This window comes from Garra rufa, chromosome 3 (assembly GCF_049309525.1).
Source record: "Garra rufa chromosome 3, GarRuf1.0, whole genome shotgun sequence".
Lineage (NCBI taxonomy): Eukaryota > Metazoa > Chordata > Actinopteri > Cypriniformes > Cyprinidae > Garra > Garra rufa.
In genome coordinates, this window is record NC_133363.1 from 33,317,630 (window position 1) to 33,334,462 (window position 16,833).

Sequence of the window (16,833 nt, forward strand, 5' to 3'; positions counted from 1 at the left end):
CAATATGCTTGAGATTACAAAGTCTGAGACCAAGCTTAAAGTTACTTAATTTGCAGTTACTTAATTTTCTGCATGCTTGGCATGCTCTTATGAAGTTAGTGCTTATTATTGCAGTGTTTGTAATGGCAAGTCATCTAACTCAAGTTCCTTGGAATAGCTACAAAGATTGTGGCACGTGCCTGTGTCAATGTTTGTTTCAGAATAAATTCCCAAACCCTGAGCAATGGATATGTTTAAAAGGCTTTCAAGGTCCTGTTTTGTCCAAACAACCTTTGTGGTGGGGATCATTCTAAAAGCTTTAGTTTATCTTTGGTTTGGGCTCTGAAAAGTAAAAATGATCTTATTTTAAGTCTTAAAGAGGTAATCGGAGGTAATCGGATTTAAAACTCACTTTTACATGTTGTTTGAACATAAATGTGTGTTGGCAGTGTGTGTAGTGTGTACACAACCACTCTATAATAAAAAAATCCACCCAATGGTATTTTTTTAATCCTTATAAATAATGTTTCGTTTTTTAAATCAAGCCATTTTCAGCTTCTTGCCTGTGTGAGGTCACAAAGAAGGCCACGCCCACGATAGTTGATTGACATGGCCCTCTTACCTTAGACTCGCCCTGAGTGAGCAGTGAACAGTACGACCACCATTGTTTCGACGCCGGAGCAGCAGTAGACAAGAATGGCTCCTAAGCAATTGAGGTGTTGTTGATGGATGTAATAATGATCATAGCAGTCATCATTTACTCCCAACATCTGAGCCGCTGAAGACGCAGAGGATTAACGCTACTTTCGTTTTGGAGGGAATGCACCCTCCGATCTACCTAAATGTGTCTATGTTCACGCAAATCATTTGTGACCCAGCTTCACCTACAGAAGAACTGAGTATAAGGGTTTTTATTAGGGATGCACCAAAATGAAAATTCTTGGCCGAAACCGAAAACCGAAAAAGAGGAAACCAAGGCCGAAAACCGTAACGGCGAAAGAATTATGCCAATTATTAGTACCATTGCATTTATGGCTATGACTGTGTACTAATCTTACTAAAATCAAGGCATTGCAATTGCATGAATTAATATTAAAGTTTCAAAGAATAAATCAATTATATTAATTTAAACAATTATTATCAATCAATTATTATATTACTTAAATAACAAATACATATATTTTACTGCCTTTGTTTAAATTGTTTAATAGTTTAAATTTTTATAACACATTATCTTGTGGATCCATCAGTTCACATTTACAACTCTACGTGTTTCTCTTCCAGCAGGAGTCGCTTTCAGAATGGTAGTACACAAAGCAGCGCAGCAAATGACTTTGAAATAGGGCTGGGCGATAATTCGATAACGATAATTATCACGATATAGTTTTTTTTTTTTTTTTTTTTTTCTCGATTAAACGATAATGACAGTTCGATAAGCACTCGATAATATTTACGCACTATGCGTAACGACACGAAGGCATTTTGCAGCCTGCACTTCCGGATGCCACACTCAGTATTTAGTTTACAGCCACAGGGCTCTAGAGTGTGACCATTTCACTCGCATTTGCGACTAAAAATTAGTACGTGCGACTGTAAAAAAAAAATATTTAGGAGCACCATGTGCGACTGACCCGATCAGCATATTTGTGTTTGCGCTCAGCGGAGCTTCAAAGGTTTCTATGTATTTTTGCAACGCTGAGTAATGTATCACAGACATATCTCACCAATCCTTTCATAAATGAAGTGTAGAGAGAGTGTAAATAAGAGACTGATTGTGCAGTAAAGAGAGCATCGTTGTTTATAATAGAGCTTTGTGATATCGCAAACTAAGATTAGTGACAGCTTTTAATAATTTTTAAGGGAGTTTGTAAATGAGATATTGATCTAATACAGCAGTTAAATAAACAAGAAGTTATTATTAAGTGACTTACATTGACTGACTACAACACTATACCTGATTTTGTTCCATTTCGTCGTCAAAAGTAATCTGAAACAAGTCACAACTGCGCGCATCTCCATTCAAACACAGCGGAGTTTTGTTTATGAATGAAACGTGCGTTTTAAACTAATCTAGTGAAATGATTCAATTTTCCATTCATAAAGACATTCACTTGCTGTATTCCCGAATGAACCATCCGTTCGAACGAATCAAATGAATGATATGATTTCAGTAATTAAATCAGTGTCTTACCGCCACCTGCTGGCAGATCTGTTCAGTTATTTAAACCTTTGATATTTCTGTATTCAAAATTTTTTATTTAAAACATTAATCTCAACATGAATTTATGATTTTGATTGCACTCATGTCACCTCTGAGCCTCATTAAACATACGCAAAGGTAAAAAACTAAATTCCCCTGTAAATCACTTTGAGGAATCAAATATCACCTTGTTATAGGAAGGCAAATTTTTTTATCAGAATTTTAATTATTGTTTAGAATGTGCTCCTAAATTTAAGTTAGGAGCACAAGTGCTCCTAGCAAGAAAAGTAAGCGTAGAGCCCTGAGCCATTATTTTTTTTTATTTATATTCATATTTTTATGTTTATACAAAATGTGTTAAATCAGCTGCACAAAGGGATTGGCATGCTGAAAAGATTTGCCTATTCTTATTTTTGTTGTATGATAAATATCATTAAAAATCACTCTGCATTTACAGTCAGAACCATGTTACAAGTGTTGTATCATATTGCACTTATTTTTTTTTATAAAAACGTTTTATATATTCTATTAATATTAATAATATTGTATTCTATTGATGTTGATTTTACTAGTAATATTCTAATCTGTATTCTACCTCAATTGATCATTGTTTGGAAAGTATTTGTCATGTTCTGACAATAAACCATAAATAATAATTAACTGTCTGTTTTTCTTTCATTCAGGAGTAAAAATCTGCCTTTAAAATTGATAGATATAAAGATTAGACATTTATCACTCACTGAAAGCTACATCTGTCTGCGCTCAATGTGTCGATCTCTGCTCTCATCACTGCACACATGACTGCAGACACACCCCCTCTTGAAATTTCGGCATTACAAGTTTTGCAAATCGCTATCCGTGGGTCTTTATCAGATATACTGAAATACGTCCACACCGCAGACGTGTTGCTTCAGACAAGCACATGCATGCCGCGGTTTCTGTTTGCGTCAATATACTGTTTTGGCCGTGTTGTTTCGGTGCTAAAAATCTTTCGGTCAAAAAGGTCTTTTCGGCCGAAAATTTTCAGTGGACGAATATTCGGTGCATCCCTAGTTTTTAATGAATCTTTGCAAATCACTTTTCTTAATAATGTGCTAGTTAGCAAGTTCTGTTCATTGCAACCCACTTCGGTGCATGTCCCTTTAAATACTAATGAGCTCTGCTCACTCCGCCCCTCTCTTTCGTGGGGTGATGAGCCATTCTCTAAGACAGCGGTTCTCAATTCCAGTCCTCGCGCCCCCCCGCTCTGCACATTTTGTGTGTTTCATGTATCGCTTCCGACGTTTGTTCTATTCCAACGTTACTGCCCTTCGAAGTGGACATCACGGGATATTCCGCCATTATTCATTAGTTCGAAGCGAGCGTATGTGTTCCATTTGAAGGTCATTATAGCGTGCGAGACGTAAATTTAAAATGCATTTATTTACAGATGCACTTATGTCACACTTCTCTAGTAAGTTTCATCTGTGTGTGAAGACGCTACATGCGGTGGCGTAGCGTAAATATGTGAATGAATGTTTCGAAGTAGAGTAAACAGATTTCCCCCGCTTAGGGAGCAGGGAGCAATGAACACTGTGCAGGCAATGTCAATCGGAACACATCCTGCACGGACCTCACTTCTAATGAGCTCGTTATCTGAATCAGGTGTGTTAACTAAGCGAGACATGCAAAATATGCAGAGCGGGGGGGCGCGAGGACTGGAATTGAGAACCGCTGCTCTAAGAGACTTAAACTTTACTTGAACTTGCTAACTAGCACATTATTAGGAAAGGCGATTTGCTATGGTTCATAAAAACACTTATACTCACTTCTTTTGTAGGTGAAGCTGGATCATAAATGATTAATGCGAACATAGATGCATTTAGGTAGATTAGGGGTGCTTTCCCTTCAAAAACATAAGGAATCCTCTGCGTCTTCAGCAGCTCAAATGTCGAGAGTAAATGGTGACTGCTATGTTCATTATTACATCCAACAACAAAACACCTCAATCGCTTGGGAGACATTTTTGTCTACTTCTGCTCCTGTGCCGAAACAGTGGTGGATTGTTTACAGCTCACTCAGGGTGGGTCTACACTAAAACACCAGTGTCACTCTGTTAATGGCTTGATCTGAGAAAGTGGTTATGATTTATGGGGATTTAAAAAACACTGGGTGGATTTTTATCATTATAGGGTGATTGTGTACACATACTGCCAAGATTTATGTTCAGACAACATGTAAAAGTGAATTTTGCACCCGATGACCCCTTTTAAAAGATAAAACTACAGGTATATGGCATAATCAAATGTTGTCAGTTTTATTGTACTGCAGAGATACTGTAAGCATCACAAACTACTTGTGTAATAATGAGATTATGGCTTTGTTTGCAGAGGTGAGCTGCTCCGCAGAGAGGGATTTGGTTGTTTCTGTCAGTCTTCCTGATGGAGTCTTACAGAGTTAGCGGCATACCAAACACTGGACTATCACAAGGCTATACGCAGGCTTCCCGCTCAAGAGGCCAGAGCAATGGTACTTATGGCCTCAGCATCAGAGTTCAAGGAATAGATGGACACCCCTATGTGGTCCTCAATAACCAGGATAGAGGTCCAAACCCCTATGCAGCTCCACAAAACAATAATGGATATATGGATTCTGAAAGCCCGTTCAGTTATGATGAATATGATTCCAAAGGAAGCAGGAAGAATCTTTCTGAAGGCCCGTATATGGATTTTATGTCTCCAAAGCTCCATGGAGGTCCTCACAATGGGACTTCTGATCCTAAGAAGCAGTCCAGTCTGTTAAACTTCCAAAAGCATCCAGAGATTCTCAAGCCATATGACCCTCAGAGCAATACTCTTGATAGCTTTCGAAGTCTGCCTTCAGTTGAGATTCGAAATCCCTACCCAGCATCCCTACCCAGAGCCAACTCCCCAATTGTGAGCCAATCTAGATCCTCCAGCCAAGTTCCAGAACTAGATGACAGGGGACACGCCCAATCTCAGGTTCGTCCCCAGACGCTCCCATTCAGTGTCCAACCTCAAACCGGTCCAGCCAAAGACCATGTTCTGCCACAGCCTCAGGTCAAACCCCCTGTTCAAACACAACCTCAGGTTAAGCCGCCATTTAATAAGACTCCAGTGCCCTACCAGTCTCAGCCTTCACAACGCCTTCCAGTTCCTCAGCCATCTACAATAGCCAACAACCCCAATGACCAAACCAAGGCCTCTTCTAGACCTTCCAGCTCAGTAAGTAGCACAAACTCCAGTTTGGAGCGAAGTCGACGTGAGCCAGATGTGTTGCCATTGCGCCGCGTTGACTCAAGTGGCCCAGTGCTGCAGTCTTCCTCCTCCCGAAACTCCTCTCTGGGCTCCACCACACCAACCAAGGAAGACCAGTTGGACCAGCTTTATGCAGAGACTATCAACCGCCATGAGAACCGCCGCTACATCCCTTTTCTGCCTGGCACAGGGCGTGACATTGATACTGGTTCAATTCCGGGCGTGGATGAACTCATCAAGAAGTTTGACACTAAAGAGATTCAGCAACGCAGGGGTCGCTCAGGGCGGAGAAATCGACTTAATCCAGAAGATCGCAAACGTTCTCGTAGTGTTGATAGCGCCATGCCGTTCGCCCTTGAGGGTGACTCTGACTACCTGGATGAAGTTAGTCGGAATCGAGGCAGGTCTACTGAGCATCTCCTTCGCCCCTCACTGCTCCTGCAGAAGAGCCCTGGAGTGAAGTCCTCCCCCATGTCGCCAACTTCCCCTGTTGGACCCAGGATAAACCTAAGAAACGCAACACAAGTTAAAAGTGCTCCAGGCTCTCCTCAGGGCACAGTCTCCAACTCTTCAGCTGCTGTTTTAGGCTACAAGAATCCCCAGAGTCGCCCCTCTGTAGCACCTGTAGAGAATAAAAATGAAGAGGCCAAACCATCACAGAGTATGAAGTACCTGTCAAGTGTGAAAACAGGATCAATTTCTCGTCCCGCTGTCAATGGTAAAACATCAAGCACTGAAGTGGATGCTCAGGTAAGAAAGCATTGCCTTCTTTCTTGCTGTACTGATACATTCCCACCATTATGGGGGGAGCAGTAATTTGTTTTATGCATGTATACATGTAATAACATGTATTTCTCTTTTTTCTTTTTTTGCTCAGGTGACACCTGATCTTCTGAAAGGTCAAGAAGAGCTTTCACAACAAACAAATGAAGAGACTGCCAAGCAAATATTATTCAGTTACCTCAAAGATGGGTGGGTACACTTTCCAAATCCAAATATATATATGTAACCAGCAGCACATATATCATATATCGGTATTTACTTGCCAGTGTATTTTAGGTTTGAAGATGATGAAAATACACACACACAAAAAAAAGAAAATTTAAATAATTTATTTATGAATACATTTTTAAATATAATAATATTATCAAACTACTATTTTTTTTATTTAGTTTATTTAAAAAATAAACTATAAACTAAAATAAATATAGTGCGATAATACTATTTTTTTACGAGTCACACTATGTGCGATGTGAGCACCAAATTAAATTGAACCAGGCCGATGATGTGCAACGCTGTGTGTATATAATATAATATAATTTATATTATATTATTGGCCTTAACAAACAGAAATAATTTCCTTTATTATTTTTTTCTGCTACATTATAGCAGAAAATATACATTTTTATAAAAGTTATACAATTATAAAAGTGACAACTGTGTGCTTATTGGTCTAGGGTTGTTTCCTACTCAATAGTGTTCACTCTTTTTTTCTTTTTTTTCTAAGAAGTGAGTTTTTTCTTGGAGTTGAAGGTAGTTTCCACATAGTCTGACATATAATGATAACACTACAAGAATTTTACCTCCCCTACATTTCTTCTTCGTTTGTATACAGTAGAATCATCCACTCACAACTCCAACTCCCACACCTCTGTCTCACCCTTTCAGGGAAAAAACAGGTTCTTAATGTCCCTCCTGAAACATCTCACATCAAAATCGCAAGTCATATTTATTATGAAAACTTTTGTAAAAAAAAAAAAAAAAAATCTGGCTGTTAAATGTTCCAGACGGTTCTTTGCCAAATAAAAATGGTTTTAGCCCAGATCTGTTATTTTTCTCAGACTAAATTTACATCCAAAGCAGTGCTGTTTCCTGCTCTCATCTAATCCTGCATGATCACTGCACAGCTTCAAACGCATGCTGTAGGTGCCCGACAACCCAACCTGCTCTAGTGAATAGCTGAACCTGTGCCCTCCCTGAACTCTGTGTTCTTGATGTCAAAAGTTCCGCCCTCTCTGCATTCCTCATGTGCCGCATGGAGGGAGGTGAGCAGACTGGATTATACACCAGTGTCTGTGAACCCTCTGAAGCCTTGCAGATGTAGGATCAGATATCTTCTGGTCAATGGCAACCTTTATTAACCAACCCTGCACACAATATTTGTTCTGGGGTAGTAGTTAGTTACCATTCAATGGCACGTGCCGTAGATGCACCAAGGTTAAGAGTCATGGTAGTTGTAATATAGAAAAAGAAATATTGTCAGCAGTGTTGTGACATGACACTGTTGGCGACAGCTACCTACGTCATGAAACCTTTAATGACAGCCCGCTCTGTGGGAGGTGTGTGTGTGTGTGTGTGTGTGTGTGTGTGTGTGTGTGTGTGTGTGTGTGTGTGTGTGTGTGTGTGTGTGTGTGTGTGTGTGTGTGTGTGTGTGTGTGTGTGTGTGTGTGTGTGTGTGTGTGTGTGTGTGTGTGTGTGTGTGTGTGTGTGTGTGTGTGTGTGTGTGTGTGTGTGTGTGTGTGTGTGTGTGTGTGTGTGTTTCACAGAGAGGCGGTGCTGGTTTGTTAGTTTCTCCTCTCTCTTTGTGAAATCTAATGATATGCTTTAGTCTGTATTTGCATGGCAGTAACCCAATGTTCTGTGCTTTTCCCTGATGCATCACTTGAGTGCTCTGGGAACATGCGGGCATCCGTGTCGCTACTCAGACACACATTCCTAGACATGTGACTTGTTAAAAGAAGGCAGTAATTAGGGTGGCCAGGTCATAAGGTGACACATCAAAGCTTGAGTACTCTGTACTCTCCACGCGGGCAAAGAGCCAGGCTGATTTTTCCCAGAAATATCAGGGATTATACTCTGATCCAGTCACTCACACACACACTATCAACACAGTTGACTCAGAGGAAAGGACTTTCAAACTATCTGAATGAATTATGAACACTTGTGTCATGTTTTGCAGGAGCAATGATAACGATGACACCACCAAGAGGAAGGTCAACCTGGTGTTCGAAAAAATCCAGACTTTGAAGTCACGGGCTGCCGGGAACGTGCAAGGCGACAACAAAGTGAGCCGTTGTTGTGGTATTGTAATTGGGTTCAACAAACAGCTAAGACCGTGAGCCTCTTATAAGAGAGACTTAGTCTATCTCTTGGAGAAAGTATAAAGGCTAGTTGAGGTTATTTACTCAGCGAACAGCGTAGGCATGGCTAATGTTTAAACATATGCAAGCAAAATCAGACCAGAACCTAATCTATTTTTGCTGAATTGATTTTAAGTTGTTATATACAGTGGAGGTCAAAAGTTTATATACACCTTGCATAATCTGCTAAATGTTCTTTAGAAAAATCCTTCAGGTCTCGCAAATTCTTTGGTTTTTCAGCGTTTTTGTGTATTTGAACCTTTTCCAACATTGATTGTATGATTTTGAGATACATCTTCTCACACTGAGGACAACTGAGTGCAACTATTACAGAAGATTCAAATGCTCACTGATGCTTCAGAAGGAGACACAATGCATTAAGAGCCGTGGGGTGAAAACTTTTGAATGGAATGAGGATATGTAAATTTTTCTTATTTTGCCTAAATATCATATTTTTGTTCATTTGGTACTGCCCTTCAGAAGCTACAGGAGATACTAACATGTTTCCCAGAACACAAAATAAGTGAAATTTACCCTGATCTTCAAATTCAAAAAGATTTCACCTCCCGGCTCTTAATGCATTGTGTTTCCTTCAGTTGTCCTCAGTGTAAAAGATGGATCTCAAAATCATACAGTCATTGTTGGAAAGGGTTCAAATACACAAAAATGCTGAAAAACAAAGAATTTGCGGGTGGATCATTTTAACACAGTATTAATAATTAAGTGTATTCTGAACAGGGTCATTTTTATAAATTCAACTATTACTTTGTCTTGTGGACTATATATAAACGTCTTTCATGTGAAATATCTTATTCAGGTCAGTACTAAATAAAAAATAACATGCATTTTGTATGACCCCTTATATTTTGGTAAAACAATTAACATTTTGCAGTTTCTGCAAGTATGTAACCTTTTGACCTCAACTGTATGTTTATTTTTTAACACTCACATCTACAAAGTCCTGAAATTGTGTATAAAAATCTTACAGTGATTGAGCAGTATAAATTCCCATCTTTTCTGATATTTTTGAATCTGTATCAAATTACTCTTATATATCACTGAAAAGAGCTCTGTTGCTAATAAACATTTCTCTTTCAGTCTCCAGACCTTGCAGCCCAGGCTAGAGCCCTTCAGGAGCAGAAAGCAGAACTGGAAAAAGAAATCACTGGTCTTAAGAAACAGCTTGAGGATGAAAGCAAGGTAACGGTGAAACCCTCTCTCTCTCTCTCTTTCTCTCTCCACTAATACCTCTACTGCTTTAACTCGTCAACTGTACCTTGGACCCCTGCTCTGTCTGTTTAGTCAGTCTGTTAGAAGCTGATTGAAAATCCCGCTCCTATCACCCCTTAAGATCAATAATCAAATTAACCAATTACTGGCTTATTATAAAGACTAGGCCTTAAATCCAAAAAAAGATGCACAGTTTCTCAAACGGTCAAAGATTTTTAAGGTTCTGTAAGGTTGCTGTCATTTCATGTCCTTACTGTCATTTCTTATTATGTCTTTCCTGCAGAAACGCAGTGATCTGAGCCAGTCTCAGATAAAGGCGGGAACAGGAATGAAAGACTTGAGGAGAGAGTTGGACCAGAGTCAAGCTGAGTGCAGCAGACTGCGGGACAAGCTTAGTAAAACAGAGGCTGACCTGCGCACTACAGTGGATGAGTAAGATACTGTCCTGTGGACAGACTCACACAGAATATGTACCCTGCTGAAAAAAACTAAATCACCATCACAGAATTTGTGCTGGTTATAATAGGACCCTGTGGGTCTCTACTGGTAATTGGTCACCTTTTATTGGTGGCTTGTTAAAATTAAAATTATGGAATATGTCCCTAAACACACTACAGGAAACCATTTTTAATGGTTAAAAGTTGATGATTTGTAATGGTGTTTGTAGTGGAAACCATTAGAACACCTGTAATTGATCAAATTTAGCTAAAAGCTTATATGTTAAACTTCTAGCCTGCACTTTTTACTTTATGTAAATCCATTCTGCAGAATTTGACCTCAAATTCAATGAGGAAAATGCTGGTTAATGTCTGCCTGGCCCTGCTTATGCTTATGAGCTGTCTGAACTTTGGTGTTAAAGTAAAACTTACAGGTGTTGGCCCTGATGTGAATCCTTCTAATGCTGTGATAATCTACACTACCCTTAGTTATGCAAGTTTCTGGGATTTCTCCATCCCACCTCTAAGGTTGTCAAAATACAGTGTAAATTATTCTCTGTGACAACATGGTTTGAATCGGCAGGGGTTTATATAGTCATGAGCTCAGCAGGTTACCAGGTGTTTCTGTGTTGGCTCTTGTTTCTCTTCAGATTGCAGGTATTCTGAGTGTATTTTTGTGTATGTCAGACTCTACCAGGTGAAAATGGAGAAAGAGCAATACCAGACTGAGATCCGAGACCTGCAGGACCAGCTCTCAGAGATGCACGATGAGCTGGATGGAGCCAAACAATCTCAAACAGACAGCACAGACAAACAGGCCATGATGGAGGTACAGCATTAATATGTTTATTTAGCAAAGACATATTAAATTGAACAAAAGTGACATTTATAAAATTACAAAACATTTGTTTATATAATTGCTGTTCTTTTCTATTCATCAAAGTATCCTTTAAATGTTTTAAGTTAACAAAAATGTTAAAGGAGTAGTTCACTTTCAGAACAAAAATTTACAAATAATGTACTTACCCCCTTTTCATCCAAGATGTTCATGTCTTTCTTTCTACAGTCGTAAATAAATGATGTTTTTTGAGGAAAACATTTCAGTATTTCTCTCCATATAATGGACTTCTTTGGTGCCCCCGAGTTTGAACTTCCAAAATGCAGTTTAAATGCAGCTTCAAAGGGCTCTAAATGATCCCAGCCAAAGAAGAAGGGTCTTATCTAGCGAAACGATCGGTTATTTTCTAAAAACATGTACAATGTCTCTACACAGAGTACACACAGAGCTAGACAAGATGTGCATTTGAAGTTAAAAAGTATATAAATTGTAATTTTTTTTAAAGAAAATAACCAATTGTTTTGCTAGAAAAGACTCTTCTTCCTTGCCTGTGATCGTTTAGAGCCTTTTGAAGCTGCATTTTGGAAGTTCAAACTCGGGGGCACCTTAGAAGTCTATTATATGGAGAGAAATCCTGAAATGTTTTCTTCAAAAAACATAATTTCCTTACAACTGAAGAAAGAAAGACATGGACATCTTGAATGACAAGGGGGTGAGTACATTACCTGTAAATTTTTGTTCTGAAAGTGAACTACTCCTTTAAGCAATATAACTGTTTTGAACATTAATCGTAATGAATAAGAAATACTCTTGAAATTACCAAATCATAATAATTTCTGAAGGGTCGTGTGACACTGAAAACTGGTGTAATAACTTTTGAACAATAGTGCAACTTCTATTGAGGCACATAAAATATTTTTGGAAAGCTGTATATTTCCCATGCAAATTCTACACTTTGGTAATCTGTAGCATAACAGATCCAGCTTTGCTTATTCAAAATATTTAAGACTTCAAACTCATGGCAGAACCTTCTAACATTGTACTGTCCTACTGTCTCTAGGACTTTATGCAGCTGAAGTTAGACCTCCAGGAGCTGCTTCTAGCCAAAGAGGACCAGGAGGAGCTGCTGAGGAGGCGTGAGAGGGAGCTGACTGCTCTCAAAGGAGCTCTGAAAGAGGAGGTGGCAACTCATGATCAGGAGGTTGATAAACTTCGGGAGCAGTATGAGAAGGAGATCCGTAAGCTGCAAACAGCTGTGGAGGATGCCAAACAGGTGATTTTTATCTGGCTTTTTACCCAAAACAACTCCCAAATAAATCTGCGACAGCAGAGGTTTGTATGATGTTAGAAACCATGTAAACATTTCCTGATCCCATTCCCTCTCTATCTCCCTGCCATTTCCTGTCCTCATTGAAAGTGTCATGTAACAAAGGAAATATGAGGTTTGAAGCATTTCTATGCAGATTTTGGTATGTCACAATATTAAGAAAATTAACCATGGTTTTGCTACACTAACCATAACCGTGGTATATTGTAGTAAAACTGTAGTTATACAAATGTGACCCTGGACCATAAAACCAGTCTTAAGTAGCACGGGTATATTTGTAGGAATAGCCCAGAATACATTATATGGGTCAGATTCCAGATTTTCAAATAGTTGTGTTTTTGCCAAATATTGTCATAACCATGCATCAATGGAAATCTTATCTATTCAGCTTTCAGATGTATAAATCTCTATTTCGAAAAATTTACCCTTATGACTGGTTTTGTGGTCCAGGGTCACAAATGGTATTCAATCTGCCAAAAAAATATGGTTACTGCACTTTTACTATAATAAAAACATGGTTAATTTTTGTAAGAAATTTAAGATTTAGACTTTTTGACTTGTTTTGAAAAACAAACGGGACTACTTTCACCTTTAGTCTTGTCATCAGTTTTATAAAAATTGATTTCCTAGCAACTTATAGTTGATTATGATTGTTTTGTTCATATGAGGGAAAAACGGATGACAAATTCCCCAAATACTGAAGAGACACATACAGTAAGAGCAGCATGAAAGGCTTAGCTAGTTACAGAATAGAACAAACAGGAAGAGAATGAGTGAAAGAGTTAGAGTCTGAGGATAGATAGGTGTCCACAGGTGGGTGGAACTCCTTCAGCTTGCCTCTTAGCTCACTTCCTTTTCGCAACAAAGGAACTTCCTATCCAAAGGAGGCCGTTGTTGTCTTAGTTTAGATGTATTTTAAAAGAGTAAACCGACAAAGTGTTTAATCTTGGTCAGGTGCCACAGTAAACCTGGTGCAGAGCTCATTGTGCTTATTTTCGAAATGGCTGCACTAACGGATGTCTGGAGAATAGTGGCTGGTTTTATCTTTGGATCTTTGAGAAGTGGCCAAAGAGACAGATTATGGACATTGGCAACCAAGCCATGAGGCTCAACGAGTCTTACCGTGCGCCTCTTCTTTATGGTGTTAGTGTTGATAGGAAGGCCCCATGTGGAGGAACACTGAAGGGTGAAGCGCTAAATGGAGTTTAGCGCTGCTTAATTGCGGTGGCAGGCCGTCACTAATCTAATGAGGCTCTGATGGGGTGGTTAGCTGGTCTCTCTGTCTCTTTCTTTGGAAATGAATGATGGGTTTGTTTCATATGCAAATAGCTGGGGGAATTGCACATGGCCAATAAGTGGGTCACTGTGCAGACAAGGGGTCTTACAGATGACACAATGGGGGAGGTCCGGACAAAAAGGTTAGTTTGATTTGTTTGCCTTTGTTATTTTCCCATGAGGTATTCTCCAAAGTTTGCATTAGTTTAGACTACTGATCCTAGGTTTCCCAGCGCACCTTATGTGGATGATTGTACAAGGCTACCAGCAATGTATACATTCGTACGTGGTCAGTACAGCTCTGTCCGTATATAAAGGTATTGCTCTGAGCTAATAGCAGGAGGGAAAGAGAAAGGGAAGTGGGGGGTCACAGTGTCCCCCTCTCAGCAAGAGATTCCTGATTCTCAACGGTTAGGCGTCCTTGTGAAGGGATTCTCTCCCTGCTCAAATAGCTTTCCCTGTTTTCTTATTCGTACCTGGATTCTTTTACAAGAAACAGACCCTCACTATGACTAAGATTAGTTATGGACTGTTATATCGGCCAATTATTTCCATTTTGAGACAGTGTTGTTTTCGTCAACGATGACGATGACGAAATCATTTCGTTGACGCCACTTTTTTTCATGACGATAACGAGACGATGACGAGATAAAAATGGCTCGTTGATGACTAAAACATGACGAGACGTGTGTGAGTTTTCGTTGACGAGACGAGAATAGACGAAAATGTTAGTGGGTGGTCCGTCAGACGTTTAAAATGCATGACATTTCCGCTTATTGTGCATGCCAATTAAAACTTAAAAAGTATCTTTTAGCATTAAATACTCTTTGCTATACTAGTATGGCAAGCCGTTTTAGCATTCCATCCTTGTTTGTCTTTTATATTCTAAAACATACCTTCATTATTGTAATTATTGGTGAAAATAGTCGATCCGGAAGCTCACATTGTGTTGAACTATAGATCTGCTATTTTCAGAACTTATAAGTGACACTACCCAACAGCAAAATACTTACTGACCTACATTAATTTGTTAAAAGACTACCTTTTTCCCTTTTTTTGACTAAAACTAGACTAAAACCTTTTTGACTTTTCGTCGACTAAAACTAGACTAAAACCTTTTTGACTTTTCGTCGACTAAAATTGGACTAAAACTATCACATATAGAAGTGACTAAAATTTGACTAAAACTAAGAAGCATTTTAGTCCAAAAGACTAAGACTAAGACTAAATCTAAGATGGTTGTCAAAAACAACACTGTTTTGAGATAATTTCATTCGTCAACATGTCCACTTAGTGGATTCAAAAAGTTTTCTGCTGTATTAGTTTCAAACGCTATAACAACAGCTTTGTGAATGAATAAGAGTTTTTGTTTTCAAAATATTGTGGTAAATGTTTATTATCATTTATTTTAGCTGTCTTGTGTACAACTCATTTACTATTAATCAATTTGTATTGTATTTCTAGGTTTTTAGTTAAAAGTTCACATGAATTATAGATACTTTAATAAAATAATTTCAATAGCAATTATATTGCTAGTTATTAAATAAAAAAAAAATGCATTTGACAATTAAAAAATAAATCAATCTTATGCATAATGAATATTTCATTTAATCAGAGTATCCAGTTGATGAGCTGATTTTGACTTAAAACACATATTATTCCTGACCAGGGCTCGCAAAATTTCAAAATCTCTGGTAGCCCTTCGGGCAGGTACTCTTCAGATTTTGGTAGCCCGAAAATTAATTTAACTAGGCCAAATAAAAAAAGACTACTTTTTTTTTTTTTTTTTTTTTTTTAAATATAGAAAATCAGATAGGAGTCTAAACTTAATCAAAAATGTTTTCAATACACAAATATAAACTAATATCAACGAAGGAATTTTATTTCACTATTTGGTGTATCTGCAGAATTTTTAAATATCAATTTAAGGCAATTTATAAATCGAGTATATCATTTATTATATTTATTTAAAACATAAATATTACTGTCTTAATTGTTTAGTATTTTAGAAGGCACATTAACTTCCTTCACATTTACAACTCTGTGTTTGCTGCATAAAAATATAGGTCGATAATTGCAATCATTTGACCATAAACAGCTGAAAAAAATGTGGAAATAAAAAGTCATTCTCTGTCACGAGGGGTGCTTTAGTAGCGCTGAAATACTACGGTTTCCCTAGTAACAGCTGTACACAAAGCAGCATTAACGTTGTTTTATCAGGCATGAAATGAAAATGCCAACGACACGTTTCCGAGGACAGTCGGTTCCCTTCAGAAACATTCATATAAAGACATCCGTGCCGCGTTTTGACTTTGAAACGTGCAGTGCGCATATTTATTCAATGACATCATTGCCTTTTGAAGTTTAATCCAGCCCTATCGCCATTCTCGTCTTTCCGTCCCCAAATGTAAGACCTCCTAAATTATAATTAAGACTTTTCTTATACTATTTAGCATATTTAAAACTTTTTATGGCCTTAAATTTGATACAACTAAATTGAGGAGTTTAAGGACCTGCAGGAGCCCTCTACTTTACCATAGCCTGTCGGGCAGGCCGGTGAAACATTTTGGTAGCCCGACTGGAAAATACAATAGCCCCGGGACGTCGGGCTAGCGATTTTGCGAGCCCTGCTGACTACTGAATTTGTACCAGAAACCTTTAAAGGAATTTCTCATGTCGTTCCTTCTTCAGAACACACATTCATTTTTGATGAAATCAGAGAATTTTCTGACCCTGCACAGACAGCAATGCAACTGACATGTTTAAGGCCCAAAAAGATAGTAAGGACATCGTTTTTTGGGGGGAACTATCCCTTTAAGTAAAATGAAAGCAATTTGGTTATATCATGTTATGTTATATCTTTTGACATGCAGTGTGTTAATATTACAGTGGGTTAATAATTTCTTGTTGAAAGAAGTTTCATCAAGCCTGTATTTGATCAAAATACGGTAACAACATAATAGTATATACAATTTAATATAATTTTAAAAAATCTATTTTAGTGTATTTTATAATGTAATTTATTCCTGTGATAGCAAAGCTGCATTACTCCAGTGTTCTATGATTCTTCAGAAATCATTTGGTATGCAGGAAATGTTTTTTTATTATTATCATCACTGTTGAAACAATGTAAAACAGTTGTGCTGCTTA

At 38.2% G+C, this 16,833-nt stretch overlaps 1 protein-coding gene across 1 annotated transcript in view; it reads left to right on the forward strand.

Annotated features, from left to right (window-relative positions):
* cgnl1 (cingulin-like 1) overlaps positions 1-16,833 on the forward strand; it is a 41,622-nt gene that overhangs the window by 1,890 nt on the left and 22,899 nt on the right. Inside the window, exons 2-8 of the mRNA XM_073836973.1 lie at positions 4,549-6,186; positions 6,314-6,408; positions 8,396-8,501; positions 9,675-9,776; positions 10,090-10,238; positions 10,931-11,072; positions 12,142-12,354. Coding sequence (XP_073693074.1) covers positions 4,600-6,186; positions 6,314-6,408; positions 8,396-8,501; positions 9,675-9,776; positions 10,090-10,238; positions 10,931-11,072; positions 12,142-12,354 — 2,394 coding nt within the window. The 5' untranslated portion in view covers positions 4,549-4,599. The remainder of the gene's footprint in view (positions 1-4,548; positions 6,187-6,313; positions 6,409-8,395; positions 8,502-9,674; positions 9,777-10,089; positions 10,239-10,930; positions 11,073-12,141; positions 12,355-16,833) is intronic.